The sequence below is a fragment of the Triturus cristatus genome, chromosome 9 (genome assembly GCF_964204655.1).
Source record: "Triturus cristatus chromosome 9, aTriCri1.1, whole genome shotgun sequence".
In the NCBI taxonomy this organism is placed as follows: domain Eukaryota; kingdom Metazoa; phylum Chordata; class Amphibia; order Caudata; family Salamandridae; genus Triturus; species Triturus cristatus.
Window position 1 is genome coordinate 1,292,970,619 of NC_140592.1, and position 24,195 is coordinate 1,292,994,813.

Sequence of the window (24,195 nt, forward strand, 5' to 3'; positions counted from 1 at the left end):
AAAACCTAAGGAGTCCTCTGGAGGAGACGGCCTGGATGGGTATAGGTCGTCCTGAGGCATATCAGGTATGTCAGGGTTATGTTAGTCTTCCCATGCGTCTGGGGTCCCCGGTGGAGTGGGGTCCATTGGGGCGTCCGCTGGGTCATAATGTGGATCCCCGAAATCCGGATCTGGGGACGGGGTCGGGGAGTGATAAGGTAAGGGTGGCGGAGACCTGGGAGGGGGAGGGGGTGGAGGAGGCGGAGGAGGAGGTAGTGGGGAGGGCACTCTGAGAGGAGAAGTAGCAGAGTCCTTCCGCTTGGGCGGTGGAGGAGGAGCCGGGGTGTCAAGTCGTCTTTTCTTGACAACTAAAGCCAATAGCCCAGTCTTTGGATCTTTAAATAGAGTCTTTTGCAAAGGGTCTGGTGTAAAGAGATCCAGTGGCGCCGAATCGTCCGCTGGCGCCGATGTTTTCGGAGCCGAGGGTTTCGATGGTTTCTGTGCGCCATGCTTTTTTGGAACCACCGTTTTTTTCGGCGTCGAAGGAGTTTTCGGCGCCGGAGCGACGGTGCCGACAGATTTGTGTTTGTGTTTTGTCGGCACCGAGAGTCCAGGCTTCGGCACCTGTGGCTTCGGAGTCGAGCTGGGTATCACTTTCTTCGGTGCCGGATGGTGTTTTTCGGCACCAGGCGTCGGCTGGCTCGAGCCCGAGCTGCCGTGAGACTTCTGAGGCTTCGACACCGGGCCCGAAGGTGGGGTGATAGAAGCTGTGTGCTTGGTTTTGCCCAGGCCTGCAGGCGAGGGTGTAACCGGAGTCTCTTTGGTTTTGGGCGCGGGGGTGGGAGGGGGTACAGTACTCACGACCCGCTGCGCCGGTGTGATGTCCTCCACGTCGGAGTCGTCGGCCTCGGAAGCGCTGACGACGTCGTCCTCCTGCTCGGTGTGTAGTTGCCCCGAAGCTTCGGCGTCGTCTCCGAAGATGTCCGGTGGAGCTGCGGACGATGAGTGCGCCATGGTGCGTCGAGCTCTTCGATCCCGGATGGTCTTCTTTGATCGAAAAGACTTGCAGGCGGGGCCGGAGTCGAGGAGGGCCCGAAGGCCGGTGCCGATGTACGGGATGGAGAAAAGTGCCGCTTCGAGAGATGAAGATGATGATGAAGAAACTCGAAGAAACGAGGATTTTCCGTCGAGGCTGGAACCGTAGAAGTTCGAAGCCGGAGCACGAAGTATCACATCCGAGCCCGATGGCGGAAAAAAACAATCTGAGGATGGAGCCGAAGCCCATGCGCATTACGAACCGAAGGAGGAGTCACCGAACTCGTGACTTCCAAAGACTGTCCAAAGAACAAAAACAAACTGCAAACATCCGGGCCCAACACCAGATGGCGATCTATGCTAAGTGTACAAACTGCAGCTCATATGCCTCGAACTGTTTAATTTCTCCTCGTTGTTGCTGTTTCCATGTGTGCTGCGATGTGCAGCACACATGGAAACAGCGAAACGCCATTGATTGTTTATGTGCAGGAAGGTGTCCCTTCATGCACACGATCATTAAAAAAAAACAACGTTTTGCAACTTCTGAGTGTGCTGCCTTAAGCAGCGCCATGCAAGTTACAAAATACCATTTAAAGATTGTTTATGTGCAGGAAGGGACACCTTCCTGCACATAAACAAATTCTCCCTCAATGCAGACACCGTTGCACTACAGTGCAAGGGTGTCTGCGTTGGTACTAGGCAGCTAAATATAGCGCCAGCGCAGGGGGAAATGCAGGGCTGCACCATAGTGTTGTACATATGATGCAGCCCTGCGTTTCAGAAGTGTCGGAGAGTGGCGTTAAGCTAAGAAGGCTAATGTCGCGCTCCGTCACTTCTATTGTAAATATGCCCCAAAGGAGACTTTGGATTTCAAATCTGTCCTGCTCAGCTTTTGCTGCACTTGCTCAATTCTGTGTTATGTAGTCACCGGTAGATGGTCCTTAGGGAAGACACTGGTAACGTTAGACAAGCTAGAACCCCAGGCATCAGAGCCACCAACAGCGTAGGTCATCTTTTGACACTTGGATTGGCGCCTAAGCATTGCCCAGTTTGTTGTTGGCGCCTCAGCAGAGAAAACAGGAGGTGGCACGAGCATGGATTTAAATTTAAATCAAGAAAAGCTTTCAGTACTTCAAAGTGAAGGAAAATGATTGGGATCTGGTGAAGCACTGGAGCATATTAAGGGTGCAATAAGCGTGGTTGCTGCCAATGTACACTGGAGCCAAGCGCTCCATTCCATTTTTGTGTCTATTTTTTCTTTTTTGTGTGCAAATTTTCATCACTCAAGTCTACAACTAGGAGGATATCTTATGAGCCTGGAGCAAAGTGGCGGAGACAAAGGAGTAGTTAAGAATATATATGTTCAATTGTGTACTATGGGATCTACAGAGTCTACATGGGCATTGAAGGGTGGGTTGACTTTCTCCCCGGAGAGCGGAGGATCTGGACTCACCACATGTGGTTGCTTCGCTGCTTTGGCCACTGCATCCCCTCTGTCTAAAAAGTACCTGAAAAAAGTAAAAGGAAAGGGGTTAACAAAATGCTACAACACCCTTACTTACATCTGGAACCAAATCCACAGCCACCCTCGACCCCAGCGGCCCCTTCTGTTACTTACAATGGATCCAAAACTCACTTGGAAATCTGTGTCTGGAAGCTCTCCAGCTTGGTGCGAATGCCTGTCATCAACTCGAACACTTTTTCCTATAGAAAAGACAGAGACATGTCTTGGAATATATAGAAATTACAGACTTGGACAGTTCAGCCCTTCTTCAGGATCTGGAGCACACACATCTCGCAGAAGCACTATGCCTCAGCTTACATAGACCATACAAGCTTAAGTCTATGACGGAAGAGGTCGTCTTCAGGCTATACCATGTTTCCAGAATTAGGAAAGATACCATTGCTGTCACTCAAGATACAACAAGCATGTAGGCTGAGACAATAGTAAGTTTTCAGAGAACATTAAAGTTTACATGGTGAAATTTTGTTTCTTGTGATCTCTTGTCTTCCTGGGTGTCTCAAATGTGCCTTGCACCATGGCTCAAGACTGTCTCCTTGCTGCATGAGAAGATCTATGTTATAATAGTTGAACATTTGTATTTTCTGATAGGTGAAGAAGAACAGTTTTTCATGTCGCTGTTCTGGGGGTATCACTAATTAAAAAGCTTTACTCTCTTACCTGTTGCTACGTATTACAAAACTCTGTCTATATGTGGATATATTGAGTTTAGGTCTCCCACAGTAGTGCGATTTCAAAGAGCTTGAAGTGTCAAGCTTAAGTAGGCAAAGACTCCCTTAAGATGCCCACAAGTAAAAAGGTCTGCACTTGAACGGAGTGGTCCACTGAGCTTCATAAAGCTTACAGCCGTGGCCTACTACCAGCAGATCCAAGCTGGGATTACTCAATATACAGGCCGTGCTTCCCGATTTAAATATTGGGTCTAAAATATCAGAGCAACACCTTGGGATACACAGCTCAGACAGCAGAGTGATTGTGCAGGATATATAGAACCTACTGACAATAAAACCATCCTTCAAGATAGACATATTGCAGGCTCAGGTATCTGATGGAAAATGTTACTGACCTTGTAAGCATCTCTTTCTAGCGTCTAGTGCTGTAGATGTACATGCTTTGCATACTCCTGCCATCAAGTGTTGGGCTCAGACACTTTCACGTTGTTCTTCTTCAAAGAAGCCTTTCGATTCACAAGGTATATAGTGACTCCTACCTTAGCTGGCAATGCACATGGGCACAGACTCAATGTTTTTTGCACAGCGGGTGAGAGTAGCATGGAGTGGCGAGTAGAGTGTGGTGTACACAGGTATTACGAATGGAGCTTGATTGGAAAAGAAAAGAGATCTGTGATCAGAACCACACACTTCCGGGCACATGTGAATTTACAGCACTGCATGCCACAAAGACATGTGCTTTCAGGGTAAGATGTTCTGTTCATAGCATGTGTTGATGTCGATACACATGCTCTGCATAGATTGCAAAGCAGTAGCTCCTTCCAGTGGTGGCCATGGTGTGGATGATGCAGATGTCTGAAATAAGGTCCTCAGGATCGTCTTGCCAATCATAGCATGTTGTCTAACGGGGATATCCACAGAATAGTGTTTGGTAAATGTGTGTGGGGTTGACCGGGTGGATGTGTTACATATGTCTGCTAGGCAAATGTTCCCTAAGAAGGCGATAGGTGACGCCTCCTCTTGTGTAGAGTGTGCTCTGAGTGTAACAGGGAGGACTCCCTTGGCTTTGTGATAGGTTTGAATACATTTAAATATCCATCTAGTGATACCTGTTTTGGATATAGGCTGACCCTTGTGAGGCTTTGTGAAGGACACAAACAGCTGGTCTGACCCATGGAAAGGCTTAGTCCAGCCAATGTAATACACGACAGCACATTTAAAATCTAGAGTGTGTAGCGCCCTCTTTCTCACTGGATGTTCTATTGCGTGGTTAAGGTGGAAAGGGGATTCCACCTAGGGCAGGAACTTAGGGTTTGTCCTGAGTTCTCGGCTGTCATTAAGCACTTGAACGAAGGGTTCTTGTGAAGTGAGTGCTTGCAGTTCTCTAATGCGCCTGAGAGGTAATTGTCAATAAGAAAGCCAGGAGAGGTAATGGAAAGGGCATGAGTGGAAGGGACGAAAAGGGGGCCGCACAAGTCAGGTAAGGACTACTTTGTGGTTCGGGTAGGGGTTGAGATGACTTTGTTTAGGCCTTCCATAAATCCTTAACTACTGGTATATAGAAGAGGGAGGAGTGCCTACTATTTTGTATGTAAGCTGCTACAGCAGCAAAGTGAAGGCATGTGGAAGTGTAAGCAAAGTCTGAGGTCTGGAGATGAGTAAGTAGCATATCACCTGGACAGTAGGTTTTAACGGGTCCAGGAGAATAGGAATACAGCAGTAAATGTAGTGCATTTATATAGCGCTCCGCACACCCCCAAAAGGGTCTCTCAGGCGCTGTGCACATACCGCTGTGGAACCCTTCCTGGCCTTTCCCTGTGAAGTGCCCACTCCTGGGCACCCCCAAGGTGAAGCCAGGCATCCTAGCGCTTTTGGGGCCGTTGTGGAGATTAAGCAAGCTATTGCCCAGAGTTGCAGAGTGGGACCCATGATTAGAATAGGCACTGAGGCGAGAATTATCGGGTCCGGGGAAATTGAGCCCAAGACCCGCCGAGGCGGGAATTGAACCCTGATCCGGGCCAGACCTCTGCATCAGGGTCTGCCGCTCTGACCATTGAGCCACACTTCTCCTTGAGACACATTTGTTCCACTGGAGTGCATCCCAAGCTTGTGTAGTTAGCCTACGGGCCTCGCACAAAATGTCCCTACATTCTTGTGGGACACTTAAATAAACGAACCCTGGGACCTCCACTGCCGGGGCCACTAGATTACATTGCTTGGGTTCTGGATGCCTGATCTGGCCTCAGTTCCTGGTGAGAAGATCTGACCTATTTGGAAGCTTCTCGTGGAGATTGACAGACATTCTAGGAGTGCTTAGTAACAGGGCTGCCTGGTCCAGGTGGGGGCTATGATGATGAGAGTCTGAGAAGTTTGCCACATCTTGCACACTATGAATGGAAGGAGTGGGAAGGGGCGGAAAAGTGTCAGCAAATATCCCTGACAAGTACATCTACAGTGCGTTGGCCAGGGACCATGAATGTGGTTACCTGGAGGCGAAGCCTGGGCATTTTGCCTTTTCAGGTGTGGCAATATATCTATTTGTGGGGCGCCCTCACTGTGGATGTGGAGGACTTGTGGGTGGAGTTCTCCCTTATGGACTTGTTGGTGCATCCTGCTGAGCAAGTACACAGGGTCTTGGTCCACTCCTGGAAGGTACTTCACCATCATAATAATGCAGGGTCGGGAGTCCCTAATGCCAGATGTTCAGAGCTAGAGGGCAGAGGGCTAAAGAATTAGTGCTGCCATGCTTTTTTACATAGTACATGTTGTCTGTCCTAACTAGTACGACTTTGACCGAATTAGAGGATGAAGGTTTGGTGGGTAAACTGGCTTGCTAGCAACGCAAGGCAATTGATGTGATATCCTTGTTGATGTGGCGCTCACACTCCCTGTCCTGTAGTGAGATTGAGATGTGCTCTCCAGCCATTTGAGGCGTCTGTGATAGTGGTGACTTGCATGACAGGGTTTAGAAAACGCCTTCCCTACAAAAGGCTGTTGCAGTTTCACCAGTGCTAGGACTGACACCCACCACCCATGTGAAGAACCTCAGGATCATCGTCAGCAAACTCGACATGATCATCCAAGTCAATGCTGTCACCACCTCATGCTTCCATACCCTGGTAGGCTGAGGAAGAGATTCAAACGGCTTCCAATCAGCATCTGGAAAACTGTCACACATGCCCTGGTCACAAGCTAGCTGGACTCCGGTAATGAATATGCTACTTACCAGTATGCATCTGTTCTTGGCATGTAGGGCTGCTGACATTCATATCTGTGCATAGATCGCCGCCTAGTGTTGGGTCCGGATGTTTGCACGTTGTTGTCCTGGATGAGTCTTCGAAGTATCCTGGGATAGGTGACTCCTCCCCTGGACTACAGTGCGCATGGGCATCCTCTCCATCCTCAGATTGTTTTTCGCCATTGTGGCAGTGATGGAGTAGATACAGAAAGTGATGACCATGCTTACAGTAATTCTGAGAGCTGCAGCTGCTACAGGCACCGGGGAGGAGGGAGGGCGATATGAATGTCAGCAGCCCTACATGCCAAGAACAGATGCATATTGGTAAGTAGCATATTCAGTTCGAGGCATGTGGGCTGCTGAATTCATATCTGTGCATAGAATACATAGCAGTACCTCCTATTAGCGGCGGCTACCAGTGCCAGCTGCAGCGGACTGAAAAAGAGTTTTGAGAACAGCCTGTCCTACAGCTGCCTGCTGTTTTGATTGCACATCTACACAATAGTGTTTGGTAAACGTGTGTGTAGTGGACCAGGTGGCTGCTCTACATATATCATGCAAAGGGATGTTTCCCAGGAAAGCCATGGAGGCCCCTAACTTACGTGTTGAGTGGGCTCGTGGGGGAATCGTTAATATGCGTTTAGCCTTTTGATAGCAAATTTGAATACATTTAACGATCCATCTGGCTATACCTGTTTTGGAGATGGCGTTACCTTTGTGGTGTGGGGTAAAGGCAACAAAAAGTTGTTTAGTCTTCCTAAAGACCTTAGTCCTGTCGATATAGTACATGAGGGCTCTCTTCACATCTAGTGTATGGAGTGCTCTTTCTGCGACAGTTTGTGGGTTTTGAAAGAAAACAGGCAGTTCAATAGTTTGATTCATGTGGAACTGCGATATCACCTTGGGCATGAATTTGGGGTTGGTACGTACTACGACCCTGTTGGCGTGAACCTGTATAAATGGCTCTTGAACGGTTAGTGCCTGGAGTTCACTAACTCTCCTCAAAGAAGTGATCGCTACTAGGAAAGCTACTTTCCAGGTGAGGAATTGAATCTCGCATGAGTGTAGAGGTTCGAAGGGTGGACCCATCAGGCGTGTGAGGACCAAGTTGAGGTTCCACATTGGAGCTGGTGGGTGGCTTGGAGGAATTACTCGTTTGAGTCCTTCCAAGAATGCTTTGATGGCCGGCACTCTGAATAAAGAGAGGTGCCGCCTGTTCTGGAGATAGGCTGATATTGCGGTCAAATGGACACGTATTGAGGTGTATGCCAGATTGCATCGGTATAGGTGTAAGAGGTAACAAATTATGTTTTGGATGGATGCGTCTAGCGGGTTAATGTCATTATTATTGCAATAAATGACGAATCTTTTCCATTTGGCTGCATAGCAAGCTCTGGTAGTGGGTCTCCTGGCCTCCTTAATGATGTCCATACAGTCAGGTGGCAGGTTTAGGTAGCCAAACTCTAGGACTTCAGGAGCCAGATTGCCAGGTTCAGCTGTTGCGGATCTGGGTGCTAAATCTCTCCATGGTTCTGCGTCAAATGCGCGGGTTTGATCCGCAGCCTTTGATGCGGCACCACGGAAAGTTCGAGAATGGTGGTGTACCATGGCTGGCGTGCCCACATTGGAGCAACCAGGACGAGTGTCAGTGAGTGTTGTCTGAGTTTGCGAGCCATCAGCGGTATCAACGGCGCTAGGGGAAAAGCGTACGCAAATCTGCCGGACCAGTTCATCCATATCGCATTGCCCTGCGACTGCGGATGTGGGAACCTGGCGGCAAAGCTTTGGCATTTTGCGTTTTCGCTTGTGGCGAATAGGTCTATCTCTGGATGACCCCATTGCTGGAAGTACGGTTGGAGTACTGATGGGTGTAACTCCCACTCGTGCATCTGGTGGCTGTGTCTGCTGAGCAGATCCGCCATCTGGTTGTCCTTGCCGGGGAGGTGTTCCGCCATGAGGAACATGTTCCTCTGAATGGCCCACTTCCACATGCTCTGAGCCAGATGAGACAACTGTGGAGAGTGTGTTCCTCCCTGCTTCTGTATGTAGTACATGGCGGTCATGTTGTCCGTCCGGATCAACACGACTTTGTTGCACAAGTGTACTTTGAATGCTTTCATAGCCAGGAAGATTGCCATCAGTTCTAGAAGGTTGATGTGCATCTTCTTTTGTTGTGTTGTCCATAGTCCCTGCACTGTGTAATTGAGTACATGAGCTCCCCATCCCTGGAGAGACGCGTCCGCTGTCAGTATTATCTGTGGAACAGGCTCTTGGAACGGTCGGCCCTTGCAAAGGTTTTGTGGATTCCACCAATGCAGAGAGTTGTATGCCCGACCGCTCACCAACACTAGGTCTTTTAGTTGTCCTTGAGCCTGATTCCATTGACGTGCTAAGCACTCCTGAAGCGGGCGCATATGTAGTCTCGCGTGTGGGACTATGAAAATGCAGGAGGCCATCATGCCTATCAACTGCATGAACACTCGCGCGGGAAGGGAGTGTTGTGGTTTGAACTTGGAAATCAGCATTTGCATGCTGTTGATTCTCACTAAATTTGGCTGAGCTGTGGCCGCCAGAGTGTCTATGGTCGCACCTAGGTACTGTTGTACGTGTGCGGGTTGGAGATGTGATTTTGGGTAATTTAGTGAGAACCCCAGACTGTGAAGGAGGTGAATGGTGCGGGACATGTGGCTGGCACATTTCTGGGCTGACTTTGCTTGAACAAGCCAGTCGTCCAGGTAAGGGTAGACGTGTATGTGTTGCCTCCGTAGATGTGCAGCCACAGTAGCTAGGCACTTAGTGAAAACTCTGGGTGCTGTTGTCACGCCGAAGGGAAGGACTTTGAATTGGTAGTGCTGCCCCTGAACAGTGAACCTGAGGTATTTTCTGTGTGAGGGGTGAATGGGTATGTGGAAATACGCATCTTTGAGGTCCAGTGTGGCCAGGAAGTCTCCCTGTTTGAGCAGCGGGAGGACTTGCTGTAGGGTGAGCATGTGGAAATGCTCGGAGAGAATGTAGCGGTTGAGGGGTCTCAGGTCTAGTATAGGTCTGAGTGACCCGTCCTTTTTCGGTATTAAAAAGTACAGGGAGTACACCCCCATACCTTGCTCGTGGACGGGTACGACCTCTATTGCGCCTTTTAGTAGCATACTTAGCACTTCCTGCTGTAAGAGCGTTAAGTGCTCTGAGGACATAGGACGGTGTTTTGGAGGTATTGTGGGTGGAGTGGAGGTTAATTCTAGGCAGTAACCGTGTTTGACAATATCTTTGACCCACCTGTCCGTGGTGATGGAGTTCCACGTGGACAGGAACCTTTGTAGCCTTCCCCCGACAGGTGTTATGTGGTCGGGAGGAAGGGAGAGGGCGTCACTGTTTGTTCTTGGGGGAGGACCTGGTGTTGCCGTATCCGCGTCCTCTGCCCTTTGTGCTTGAGCCACGATATCCACCCCGGGTGTTTTTATCGTAGGAACTTTGTGTGTTTCCCTTGTTGTAGGTTTGCTGTGACCCCTGTCCTCTACCTGCTCCTCTATTTCCGGGGCGACGAAAGGAGCCGCTCCGAAAGGACTGCGTTTGGAGAGCCCCAATGGACTTTGCAGTGTCTGTGTCCTTTTTTATTTTTTCTAGGGTGGTGTCAACCTCTGGCCCGAATAAGTAGTCGGGGTTGACAGGCTGGTTGAGGATGTTATTTTGTACCTCAGGTTTGAATCCGGAGATTCGTAACCAGGCGTGTCGTCGCAACATGACGCTAGTGTTTATGGCTCTGGCAGCTGTATCCGCGGCATCCAGTGCACACTTAATGGATGCGTTTGTGAGGAGTTGTCCCTCCCTGATGAGGATCTCTGCTCCCTCTTTGAATTGGTCAGGGAGATGTTGGAGTAATGTTTCTAATGTGTCGTAATGTGCGCGATCGTAGCGAGCTAGGAGCGCCTGAGTATTGGCAATACGCCATATGTTAGCTGCTTGGGCTACAACCCGTTTGCCGGAGGTCTCTAGTACCTTGGACTCTTTGTCCGGGGGAGGAGCATCCCCTGTCATTTGCGAGTGTGCCCGTTTGCGAGCATTCGCGACTACTATGGAATCCAGAGGTAACTGGCCTCTAATGTAGGTAGGGTCCCCAGGCGCCGACCTGTATTTCTTGTCGATCCTGGGGTTTATTACTCTTGCCCTGGTGGGTTCTTTGAAAATGTCCTTTGCTGGTTTGAGGACACCTTTCAACATGGGTAGAGTTTTGATATTCCTTTCTGAGGATGCGAAAGTATCCATGAGAAAGTCGTCCTCGACGGTGTCAGAGTGGAGTTGCACACCATGATTGGCCGCAGCACGTTCAATGAGGGCGTTGAATGCGGCAGTGTCCTCTGTGGGAGACGTTTTTTCTCCATATAGCTGCAGGTCCTGTGTATCCATAGGTGCACCCGGGTCTACAGGGTCATCCCAAGCTTGGTCAGGGTCCTGTTGGCCTTCAGGGTCCATCTCTCCGGGGTAGGGGACGAGGTAACTTATGTAGTCCTCCAAAACGTCTGTTTCGGAGTGTGTGGGAGAGAAGGACTGTGGATCTTGGTAAGAGGAATGGAGAGGTTCGTAAAGAACTGGTTCCGAAGCCACTGGCAGCTTTTTCTTTAGCGGGATCCGGTAGGAGTCCAAAGATGGCTCGGAAGTTATTCTCCTCTTGTGGAGCATCATTCTGCCGGTGTCGGCATCGATGATGTGTGATGGTGACGTCTCTGCAGGAGAGCGTTCGGCAGGTGTGATCGTGGTGTGGGTGACACGTGTTCTGATTTGGAACAGTTTTGGGGCCGTGGATGGTGGCAGGCCAAAAGTGATGTTGGCCGGTGCCGGAGAAGCTGTTTGAGCTTTTTTCGGCTCGGAGCCTGACGTGTCCTGGAGGACTGCCTTGTCTTTGATGCGTTGCAAGGACGCTGCAACTTGCCGCACCTGGAGCGCCACCGGTTCTTTGGCGCCGACCGGTTCTGTAGAGGCGGGCGTGGACTTCTTCGGCGCCACTGGGTCATCGAGCCGAGGAGAGGTAGTAGCCGTCAACGGCGTCGATGATTGTGCCTTTGGTGCTGCTTTCGAAGCGGTGTGAGATGCAGCAGCCAGTTTGACCTTTGTGGCCGGAGCCGATTGTTTCGGTGCCGGGAGCCGAGTAGGTTTGGCGTTACCGAAGGTCTTTTTCCGTGTGTCGGTGCCGATGTCGGCCGCTGCAAGCTCGGCACCGAAGTCTCGTTTGGTGCGGTCGGTGCCGACGGGTTTGGCTGGCGTCAAAGGTGTGGTGGGCTTCGATCCGACCAGCGTCACTTTCGGTTTCGGTTTCTGATGAACCAATACAGCTTTCGGTTTCGGTTTCGAAGAAGGGAAACCAGCCGTTTTGGGTAGTAATGGCTGCCGCTGAATGTCCGAGGCCGGGCCAGAGGGCGGGGCCGAAGAACTGCGGGATAGGTCTTGGGTAAGGCCCGAAGGCGATCCCTCGACCGGAGCCATAGACTGGCGCACTGGGATATCCTCAGTCTGTACGGGTAGGCCTTGCTCGTCACCGGAGCTACTCTCTTCGGCCCCTAAGGCCTCATCGTAGTCTCCTACCTCGGTGTCGGCTTCATCTCTGTGAAAGAGTCGTTCTTCGATGTCTTCCGACCCGGAGTCGTGTTCGGAAGCGGGGCTGGAGGGTAGGTTCTCCACGTCTTCGACATCTTCGTCCTCGGAGCTGAAGATGTTGGTCGGGGCCGGTGCCGCTTGCTGCGCTTCAAGTCTCGCTGCTCGTCGATTCCGGAGAGTCTCCTTGGATCGGAATCGGGCACAGGCCATACATGTGGACTCGTCGTGATCCGGTGAAAGGCATTTGTTGCACACCGGGTGGACGTCGACATGGGGATATTTCGCATTGCATACAGGACACCGCTTGAATGGTGTCCACGATTCCATCGTCGATGTCGGGTCGATGGTCGGGTAAGATGCGAAAAAGTTGTTCTTGAAGTTAGTAAACTAACAAAGATACTATCGATACCGATCGTGGACAGTACCGACGCGAACTAAAGGCCTTTTGGCCTGGAATTTTTTTTTCCTAACTTGAGTCAAGATAAGCACATCCGAACCCAATGGTGGAAAAAAACAATCTGAGGATGGAGAGGATGCCCATGCGCACTGTAGTCCAGGGGAGGAGTCACCTATCCCAGGATACTTCGAAGACTCTTCCAGGACAACAACGTGCAAACATCCGGACCCAACACTAGGCGGCGATCTATGCACAGATATGAATTCAGCAGCCCACATTCCTCGAACCACCCTTTATGCCGGGATCAACAAAAAACTCACCAGAACATCATGTCGGCCAGAATCAGTCCCAAGCAGAAGCACTTGTATCACGCCACACCTGTAGGAGCTCCACATGCTCCCAGTTCACACTCCTAATCCACACTTTCAAGGCACTACATAACATGGGCCCAGCATACTTCAACAATCACATCTGCTTTCACAAACCTTCCAGACACCTCCTCTCGTCCAGACTCCTTGCATAAATCCCACGCATACGGAAAAACAGATCTGACAGTCAAGCCTTCTCCTACATTGCTCCTAAACCTTGGAATCAACTGCCGCTACACGTAAGTGCCTCCTTCTCACTTCTTGAATTGCGCAAAAAGTGGAAGACCTGGCTTTTTGAATATTCCCACTAGACCCTAGGTGCGCCTAGACTCACACCTGCTCAGTGCCAGGATACCCTCCCTGGCGAAAGTGCGCTCTGCCTAGACTCACACCTGCTCAGTGCCAGGATACCCTCCCTGGCGATAGTGCGCTCTGCCTAGACTCACGCCTGCTCAGCGCCAGGATACCCTCCTCGGTGATAGTGCGCCCTGCCTAGACTCACACCTGCTCAGCGCCAGGAGACCCTCCCTGGCGATAGTGCACTCAACAAATCTGCATCACATGACAACTGCAGAGAGAGATGTATGCTGGCTTTTACCAACACTGGACCGTCCAATAGATCCTCCACTTGAGAGCATTGGGCAGAGTCAAATTTTGATGGCGAGAGCCCCCTTTGTCCCTACCTATTTAACCACCCCTGCTGTAGCCCCGTGGTGTGTACTGCTGGAAGGCCTGTTGCTGCCGTCTCTGATGGAAAGAGGTAGTCTCAGGAGAGGTGGTTTTGGAACTAGCCATGTATTGTGTCTTCCAAAGGAGCTTTTAGGTGTGGAAGACTGGAGGGCACCCATAGCCTTGGCCATGCCTGTGTCTTTTTAATTTTCTCTAGCATTTCATCAACCCAGTTCCTATCAAAGGGCAGATTGATCAAATGCTGTTGAACTTCAGGCTTGAATCTCCAAATGCAGAGCCAGGTGTGATGCCAGATTACGATACTAGTGTTGACGCCCCCGAAAAGTAGTTTCTGCAGCGTCCAGGGCACACCTGATGGTGCTATTTAGATGGTTTTAACCTCTGCCACTATTACCCCCCCCCCCCCCCCCCCGCTGCTTAAACTGGTCAGGCAGATGTTTTAAGAGAGCATTACAACACAAAACACTGAGAAGAGATGCAAACCCCGCTCCAGTAAAACCATGTATTCCTGGAAGCACTTTGGATATTTTCTCTGCTGCGGTATCTAGGAGTTAAAAATGCCTTAAACAACCCACGGATCCCTTTAGTAGCAGGTGTTCCGGTATAGATACAAATGGATAGGATATAATGGCCCTACCCCTCTTTATTTAGTCAAGTTTGTATCTTTTTTCAGTATTTAGTATGGAATACCCTAATGTGTGTATTAAGCAGGGAGATTCTATCCTGTATCCTTGTAAACTTCTCTTTGTCCTTCTCGACAAGTGCCATGCCTCTCTGAGCCATTTACTGGGTCATTGTGCCTGCCATTCTATGAGATCACTCGTCTAATCCCAATGCGCTTTGTTGGAGTTAGACATTCGCTAAAGGGTGGTGACCCTGACCACCACTCTTTTTCCAGCAGCATAGGGTTATTTACTCTTTATCGGGCGAGGGAGTACTGCACATGCCATAAAGAGTTAGCAAGCTTGAGCTCAGTATGGACACCAAAGAATCTGAAACAAGGTCACCCCTGGTGTATAGTGGGGGTTGTCGTTGGGGGAGAGTTTATATTTTCATCTGTGTTAGGTGTGACCAACTGACTGGTTCCTTGAATGTGTCAGCATTCCCTTGAACATGGGCAGAAATTGCACTTTCTGATTTGATTTAAATAAGTTTTCCACAAGGAAATAGTTGTTCTGATGGAGAAAGTGCATATATACTTTGTGGAAAGTAGTTGCCCTTTGGAAGCTCTCATGATATGTTGTGTCATCAGGAGGTGATGACCTAGCTGGGTAAGGATCCAAGACTGGATTTCCCAGAGGTTCACCATCATGGTCTTTCCACAGGTCATTAGTGGGAAACTGATCCAATGGTTTGTCATGGGGGCCACCTGGGCACAGAATGAAGGGAACCCTCTGTGAATATGGTGGTGTTGAAGAATTTGGCGGTGAGGGATGGTTGTGAGGAAGGAAGAGCTGGAGGATGGGCCTCAAGCATTTGGGAAGGTCCAATAGAAGATCCTCTTAAAGGGCAGGCTTTCGCTTGCGAGGCAAAGTCTCTACCGGTGGTGAAGGAAGTCTTGTGGAAACCATGCAGGTGCAAGGATGAATAAAAAGGCAGTTTTGTCTTGCTTTCAATTTCTCCTGAAGCTGTTGCGCTGCTCCAAATCCTTGGAGCTGTGCACTGAAGGTGTCTTTGGCACCAAAGACTTGGGTGCCGATGCAGATTTTAGATCAATCAGTATTTGTAGGGCAAGCTAATCACCCCGGGGTGCATCTATGCGCTGCGTAGGAATGGAGCTACTCGAACAGCCAGGTTTTGAGGCCACTGTTGAATTTGGCGTGAGAGGTAGAGGTTCGAAGATGGATGGGGAGGTCATTCCAGACCTTGGCAGCGATGTGGGAGAAAGAGCGTCCTCCGGCTTGAGTACGGTGGATGCGGGGGAAGGTGGTGAGAGCCAGGGAGGCAGACTGCAGGTGTCTGGTGGAAGGTCAGGCGGTTGTTCAGGTATTCTGGTCCTGTGTTTTGAAGGGCCTGTAGGCGTGCATGAGCAGCTTGAAGTGGCATCTCTACTTGATGGGGAGCTAGTGCAGGCTACGGAGGTGTGGGTGATTGTCTGGGAAGGTCCAGGATGATTCTTGCTACTGCATTCTAGATTGTCTGGAGGCGCTTGAGGAGGAGGGTGGTTTTTCCGGCGTAGAGGGCGTTCCTGTAGTCAAATCGACAGGTGATGAGGGCTTTTGTGAGTATTCTTCTGATATCGCTTGGGATCCACCTAAAGAATTTACAGAGCATTCTGACAGTGTTGAAGCAGGTTGAGGCAACCAAGTTGACCTAACGTCTTATGTAGAGCTTGCGCTCGAGGATGATACCAAAATTGCGGGTGTGGGTGGATTAGGTGGGTGCTGGTCCCGAGGGCAGAGGGCCACCAGGATTCGTCCCACGGTGAGAGGGTCTTCCGAAGAGGAGAAGGAAAATGCTACTTGCCCAGTATGCATCTGTTCTTGGCATGTAGAGCTGTAGAATCTCATGCTTATGCATAGATAGCCATCTAGTGTTGTGTCCGGATGTTTGCACTTTGTTTTTCTTCGAAGAAGTCTTCCTAGTCACAAGGTAGGTGACTTCTCCTTTCGGTGATAGTGCACACAGTCATCGACTCCATCTTCAGATTGTTTTTCCGCAGAGGGTGAGAGAATGGAGTAGTAGTAAAGAATAGAGATGGCCATGTGTATGTATGAATAGTATCAAGAGAACTACAGCAGTTACAGGTACCCGGGGAGGTGGGTGGGCGCATGAGATTCTACAGCTCTACATGCCAAGAACAGATGCATACTGGGTAAGTAGCAATTTATATTCGAGGGATGTGAGCTGTAGATCACATGCTTATGCATAGACTATACAGCAGTCTCCCCTAAGTGGTGGCTATACTGTAACTGATGAAGTTGTCTGAAACAGCGTTTTAAGTACTGCTTAGCCCACATTAGCCTGTTGTCTGGCTAACCCATCCACACAATAGTGTTTGGTGAATGTGTGTGGTGTGGACCATGTTGCAGCTTTGCAAATGTCAGTAATAAGGATGTTGAAAATCCATAGTAGCTCCTAGTTTAAGAGTGGAATGTGCTCTAGGAGGTAGAGTTAGAATCCTTTTGGCTTTTGCATAGCAAATCTGGATACATTTAATGACCCACCTAGCAATACCTGATTTGGATATAGGATTGCCCTTGTGAGGTGGTGCAAAAGCAACAAAAGGTTGTTTGGTCTTACGAAAAGATTTGGTCCTTTCAATATAATACAACAGTGCTCTTCTAACATCTAAGGTGTCTAGAGCTCGTTCTGCAACAGAGACAGGTTGAGGGAAGACAACAGGTAATTCAACCGACTGATTAATGTGAAATATATATACTACCTTAGGTAGGAATTTGGGATTGGTGCGAAGAACTACTTTGTCTTTGTGTTGCTGGAGAAAGGGTTCTTCTATTGTTTGAGCCTGAAGTTCACCCACTATCCTCAAGGACGTGATTGCAATGAGGAAAGCCGTTATCCAAGTAAAGAACTGTAGCTCAGATTTGTGCATGGGTTTAAATGGTGGGCCCATTAGCCTTGTGAGGACTATATTAATTATCAGTTCTTCCATAAATGCTTTGATTACAGGCACTGTGAAGAGCGATAAATGTTGCCTATTTTGCCGGTAGGCTGCAATTGCAGCGAGATGTAGTCTAATGTATGTATAGGCCAATGACGACTATTGTAAGTGCAACAGGTAGCAGGTAATGTTTTGTATGGAAGCATCTAGAGGGTTGCTGTTATTGTTATTGCAATAGATAACAAATCGCTTCCATTTGGCTGCATAGCAAGCTCTTGTGGTAGGCTTTCTAGCTTCCATGATAATGTTCATACAGTCTGGTGGAAGGTTCAGATAACCAAACTCTATGACCTCAGGAGCCAGGTCGCGAGGTTCAATTGTTTGGGATCTGGGTGTTTGATTTCTCCATGGCTGTGTGTGAGGAGACTGGGAGTTAAATGTAATTTTTGATGTGGTACCACAGAGTTCCAACAGGGTTGTGAACCAGGGTTGACGTGCCCATGTTGGAGCCACTAGTATTAGCTTGACGGATGTTTGTCTGAGTTTCCGAACCACTGATGGAATGAGTGGGAGAGGCAGAAAAGAGTAGGCAAATATCCCTGACCAGTTGCCTTTAGACAACGGGTGTGGATACCTGGAGGCGAAGCTTTGGCATTTTGCGTTTTTGGGTGTTGCGAACAGGTCTATGTGAGGGACTCCCCAGGCTTGGAAGTATGGGTGGAGAACTTGAGGGTGAAGTTCCCACTCGTGTATTCGATACCTCTGCCTGCTGAGGCGGTCCGCAATCTGATTGTCCACTCCTGGGAGGTGTACCGCTTGGAGATAAATATTGTGGTGAATAGCCCACCTCCAGATGTCTTGGGCTAAGTGGGACAGTTGGAGAGAGTGTGTCCCCCCTGTTTTTGTATGTAATACACAGCTGGCAAGTTGTCTGTTCGGACTAATACAGCTTTGCCCGACAGGTTATCTTGAAAAGCTTTGAGAGCTAGAAAGATTGCCATGAGCTCAAAATGATTGATGGGGAGCAACCTTTGCTGGTGGCTCCACAGCCCTTGCACTGTGTGTTGTTGAAGATGAGCTCCTCAGCCAGTGAGAGACGAGTCCGCTGTTAATACGGTCTGTGGAACTGGGTCTATGAACGGCCACCCTTTTGACAGATTTTGGGTGCTCCACCACTGCAGAGAGCGATGAGTGCGGCCGCTTACCAACACTAGATCGGTTAATAGACCGTGCGACTGGTTCCACTGACTGTGCAAGCATTCTTCAAGTGGACGCATGTGTAATCTGGCGTGGGGAACGATCATGATGTAAGATGCCATAATTCCCAAGAGTTGCATAAACACTCGAGCGGGAAGTGATTGAGGGGCTTGAACTTTGAGAATAAGCACCTGAATGTTTCAAATTCTGGCTGCATTGGAAAACGCTGGAGCCCTTTGAGTATTCAGAGCTGCTCCCAGGTAATTCTAAATTTTTTGGGGCTGAAGATGTGATTTTAACACATTGACTGAAAATCCTAGTTGGTGAAGCAACTGAATGGTTTCTGAAGTGTGTTTGCGGCATTGTTGGTATGTGCTGGCTTTGATGTGCCAGTCGTCCAGACAGGGGAAGACATGTATGCTTTGTCTTCTGAGATGTGCAGCTACTACCGCCAGACACTTTGTGAAGACTCTGGGGGCAGGAGTGACTCCGAATGGGAGGAGTTTGAATTGGTAGTGTTGACCTGCTACCACAAACCTTAGAAATTTGCGGAGAGCCGAATGTATTGGAATATGAAAGTAGGCGTCCTTTAAATCTAGAGTAGAAAGAAAGTCGCCTTCTCTGGCCTCCCGATCTATCGCCCCCCCAGGCGCCCCCAGACAATTCCTTGATGCTCTCCCAACCACCATCGCCAAACTTGCTTTAGCCCCCTCTAACCTTACCGTGCTAGGGGATCTAAACCTCCATCTAGATGATCCAACCGACAAAATGGCAAACGAACTGACTGGAAATCTCCTGGCGCTACAGTTCAATGAGAAAGTACTGAAACCCACCCACTGTAAGGGTCATCTATTGGAACCTATATTTAGCAACTGTAACGAGGTTAAGGTAGGAATTCCAGTCCCACTCCCGTGGACCGATCACTTTATGATCCCGTTAACCTGGAAAATGCCCGGACCCTCTCCCCCTCCTAATATAATATCAGTACAAGAACGGAATTGGTCCAAACTTCCCACTGAATTTGTGGAAAAGCATCTTAGAAACCACTAGACCAGCTAGCGACCCTAATCTTAACCTGGCCATCGAGAATTTTAATCTATGGATCCAAGACGCACTGGATGTGGTACTCCCCTTGAAACCCACCCAGAAAATCAGCAGGAAGAATACCACCCCCGGTTCACCCCTGAGCTAAGAGAGCTAAAACAATCCTGCAGGAGACTTGAAAGGAGATGGCGACGAGACTACTCAGACATTAGCAAACTGGAATATAGAGAATCCATTAGGTCCTACAAACGTGAAATCAGAGCTGCTCAAACTGCTTTTTATGAAGACAAGATCAATTTATCTGCAAACTCCCCCAAAGAATGTTTACGCATTGCTAAGACCCTCACCAAACTACCCTCGAAACAGCCTTCAACTGACGGTGCTCTTACTCGCTGCAATAACCTGGCAGAATTCTTTCTACAGAAAATCCAAAAGATCAATACCTCCTTTCCGATCCCACAGAACCATCACAGTTTGCTACCTTTGCCAGAAACACAACTTCATCCTCGATTCTTACTAGAGCAATTTCCGCCTCTAAATCTGGTCTCGTTGAGCCCAATCATCACTAAATGTAAATCTGGCTCGCCCACAGACTCTGCCCCCCCCCATATCCTTACACGAGCCACAGATATCATCTGTCCTGTTATCCTTGATCTCGTGAACCCCTCCATCTCAGCTAGTACTGTTCCCCCAGCCTGGAAATGTGCCATGGTCAAAGCCCTGCTGAAGAAACCCAATCTCAGCCAGGATGACCTTGCCAACTACCGCCCCATTTCTCTCCATCCCTGGGTGAGTAAAATTCTTGAGAAACACAAACACCATCATGGTGAGTTTTCTGGAATCAAATGATTTGCTTCATCCCTCCCAGACCGGTTTTCATCCCCAGTTTGGGGATCATAACACCCTTGTCCTCAGACTCAAATATCTGGGAGTGGCCGCCACTGCACTAACCTGGCTACAGTCCTTCCTGAGTGGACGCTCTTTTAAGGTCTTCGAAGGAGATGTAGTCTCCAATCAATTCCCTCTTAGTTGTGGGGTTCCTCAGGGTTCCTCCCTGAGCCCCACGCTATTCAATATATATATATGAGACCTCTGGCGGATACTGTCCATCCATTTGGCATAAAAACCATCACCTACGCAGATGACACGCAGCTCATGGTGGCTCTTAATCACCCCGGGAGGTCATCTAGCACCCTGGGCGGTTGCCTAGAGGAGGTTGCCAGATGGATGGAACTCTCATGTCTCAAACTTAATGGGGACAAAACGGAGCTTATGCTCCTGGGCAACTCCCCCTCCTTCAACACTAATTTGGGTCTTGGGTCTTCCCCAGTCCCCAAAGAACAGATCAAGAGCCTTGGCATCTGGCTCGACCGCTCACTCACCTTCAATCATCAAACAACGAAACTCTCAGTCATCTGTTTCTGCTTGCTTAGGATGCTTCGCAAGATACTTCCCTTTCTCCCTTTTCAAGCCAGAAGGATCATGGTCCAGGCCCTTGTCCTTTCCCGTCTGGACTATGGGAACGTCCTATATCGGGGAGCCCCACAATACACCCTCAATAAGCTCCAGATAATCCAGAATTGCGCTGCCCGCCTGCTTCTACAGATCTCCCGCCGGCAATCTGCTAAGCCAGCCCTAGAGTCCCTTCATTGGCTGCCAATCCGGGAAAGGACTCAGATCAAAGCCATGTGCTTGGCCCACAAAGCATTTTGGAAAACCGGCCCAGCGGTCATCCAATCCTTGATCACCCCTTATCAACTTAGGAGAGACCTCCGCTCAACAGCGGCCTTTCTCTCTTTAACCCCCAGAATAAAGAGAGCTAGATGTGGCGGACGGTCTTTTTCTATAACGCCGTTATCCTCTGGAACGCTCTTCCATTTCATCTTCGGAAAGAGCCCAACCTGTTAGCCTTCCGAAAGCTTTTAAAAATATGGCTTTTTAGGAACTGTATGTAACTTTCACTGCTCAGTTCTCTGCCGTGTCGTCCGTATCGCTGGGAGGCCTCATGGTAGCCACCGTGCTCTATAAATGTTATTTCATTTCAAGTTGCCCTTCAAGAGGTAGTACCTGTTGAAGTGTTACCATGTAGAAATGGTCTGACTGTAAAGATTTAGTTCTCTGAGATCTAATATGGGTCTGAGAGAGCCGTCCTTTTTGGGAATTAGGGAGTAAAAGGAGTCGACGCCCGACCTTTGATGTTGTGGTGGTATGGGCTCTATGGCTTGTTTTAGTAGTAGGGATTGTATCTCTTGCTTGAGAAGGTATATGTGATCTGGTGAAAGTTTTTACGACTTTGGGGGAATGTTTGGAGGAGTGTTGATGAACTCTAGGCAGTAACAAGAATAGATAATTTGAAGAACCCACTTGTCTGTTGTTATTGACTGCCACTTGGTAGAAATTGTGAGTCATCCCCGCACAGGTGTTAAATGGTCGGGGGAACTATGGGCAACTTACTGTTTGTATTGGAGAGAGAGGTACGTGTATTGGAACCTCTACCCCTGCCCTTGCCGCTGTTTCCTCTGTAATTGCCTCTAAAGAAGGTTCTGGAACCTGAGGATTGATTATCGCCCTTATAGGTGGACGCAGTGTCCGTGGAAGTATTTTTGGACCCTGCTCGGTAAAAGGAGCACCGAAAGGAACCACAGCCTTGTGGAGACTGAAGGGCTAACATGGATTTAGCCACTCCAGTATCTTTCTTCATTTTTTTAAGTGTAGAGTCTACCACCAGCCCAAAAAGGTGTTCCTTATCAAAATGTGTGTTTAATATTGAGGTCTGAACCTCTGGTTTAAACCCTGATATGCGCAGCCAGGCGTGTCTTCTTAGAAGAACACTAGTGTTCACCGCTCTGGCAGATGTATCAGCAGCATGCACCTAGGGAACATGTAATTTGATTATTAAAAATGGATTGTCCCTCACGTACCAGGTCTTGCGCTTTAGATCTGTATTCTTGGGGTAGAAACGGATAGATATGCGCCAGAAGTTAGCTGCCTGGGAGGCTACCCTTTTCCCTGAAGCATAAAGGAGTTTTGACCCCTTGTCTGGGGGTGGTGCGTCTCCAGTAGTCTGGGAGCTTGCCCTTTTACGTGCATTAGAAACTACTAATGAGTCTAAGGGTAGTTGTCCCTAGGGGTAAGGATACGTGCTCTGACAGGATCCTTAAAGATGTCGTCTACATGTCTGGTCATTCCTTTTAATATGGGCAACATGTGTGTAGATTTCTGTGTGCTACTGAATGTCTCAAAAATGAAGTACAGTTCAAGGGATTTTTTAATGGAGTTGTACCACATGGGTAATTAGCAGCCCTGCTTAGTAGTTCAATGTAGCCTACACTGTCATCTGGTGGAGAGGGCTTGGTAGGATACAAGTCCAGATCGTTGTCAGTGGGCGAGTCAGTGTTATAGTCATCCCACTCATCTGTAGGTCCGGGCTGATTGTCATCATCATCGTCCCCATCACCCTGATTGTCAGGTGTATGTGGTGGTGAGTGCTCTGTTGAAGTTGGCACAGGCAGAGACTGGGGTAAAGGTGGTGAAGGAAGAGGAAGAGGAAGAGGAGGAGGGGAAGGATTTGTCCCAACAGTTCTCTTCTTTAATGGAATGTGACATTACTCTGCTGTTGTAGCACCCCTCTTCAAAGTCACTTTGGTGGTAATATGTCCAGTTTTTGGATGTATGGCCAGAATTTTCTGTTTCGGATCCGGTTTCTCGAGCGGATCACCGAAAGTATGCTTTTTAGGTGATACTGATGTCAGTCTGTTTCGGCGCCGATGGTTTCTTAGTTGGTGTTTTCGGATCTGAAGTTGTTTTCGGTACTGCGTGGTGATGCTCGGTGCCGGACTTTGTCTTCGACCCCAAAGACTTTGGCTCAGTGTCCGATTTGGCATGGGGCTTTTCGGAGCCAGAAGGCTTTTTTGGAGGGCTTCGGTGCCGAGCCTGGAGGCGGGGTGTTGGAAGTGTGGTCTCGGTGCAGACCGGGGCCCGAGGGCACGGGTTGGTCCGGAGCCTTCTTTTTCAGTGGGACTGGAAGTTGGGGCGAGGTAGGGACTGTACTTACAGTACGTTGTCCATGCAGGATGTCTTCATCCTGGTCAGAGCCATCGTCGGAAAGGGAGATGTCTTCCTGTTCCTCATTGGCTCCAATGGGGTCGCCGGCTTCTTCCTCCGATTCAGGTCCGAAGAGGACCGGAATGGAGCCTGTGTGTTGGCTCTGCATGTCGCGTAGTCGGGCTTGACGGTCGCAAAGAGTCTTTTTGGAGCATAAAGCTCGGCCTGCGTCTCAGTCCTGTTCACTGTGTTCAGGTGACAAACGCAGGTTGCAGACGTAGTGTGAGTCAGTGCGCGGATATTTCACGTGGCACAGAGAGCAGAACTTAAAGGGAGTTTGTTCCATCGACTGCCAGTCGAACCGGGGGGCTAGGCCCAACGGCCTACCACGAGCTCTCCGATCGAAATAGTTTTTAGCAATAACACGATCCGCAAAGAAAGGGGAACGCGATCGGAAACAATAATGTTGTACGCGCCGAGAGGAACCAAAGGATCGGCGTCAAACCGGAGCGTAGTGAGTCACATCCGAACCCGATGGCGGAAAAAAAAATCTGAAGATGGATTCGATGACCATGCACAATATCATCGAAAGGAGGAGTCACCTACCTCGTGACTAGAAAGACTTCTTCGACGAAAAACAAAGTGCAAACATCCAGACCCAACAGTAGATGGCGATTTATGCATAAGCATGTGATCTACAGCTCACATGCCTCGAACCTTTGGTTTTGTCAGTGTTGAATTTGAGGCAGTTGGCTCTCATCCAGTCGATGACACCGGTCATGGCGTTCTGGAAGTTCGCTCTAGTGGTGCCCGTGGCTTCTGTGAGTGTGAGTATGAGCTGGGTGTCATCGGCAAAGGAGAT

At 49.2% G+C, this 24,195-nt stretch overlaps 1 protein-coding gene across 1 annotated transcript in view; it reads right to left on the minus strand.

The window, feature by feature from the left end:
• LOC146799803 (proteasome activator complex subunit 1-like) overlaps positions 1-24,195 on the minus strand; it is a 170,950-nt gene that overhangs the window by 18,374 nt on the left and 128,381 nt on the right. Inside the window, exons 8-9 of the mRNA XM_085627485.1 lie at positions 2,651-2,718; positions 2,468-2,522 (exon numbers count right to left, since the gene is read on the minus strand). Coding sequence (XP_085483611.1) covers positions 2,468-2,522; positions 2,651-2,718 — 123 coding nt within the window. The remainder of the gene's footprint in view (positions 1-2,467; positions 2,523-2,650; positions 2,719-24,195) is intronic.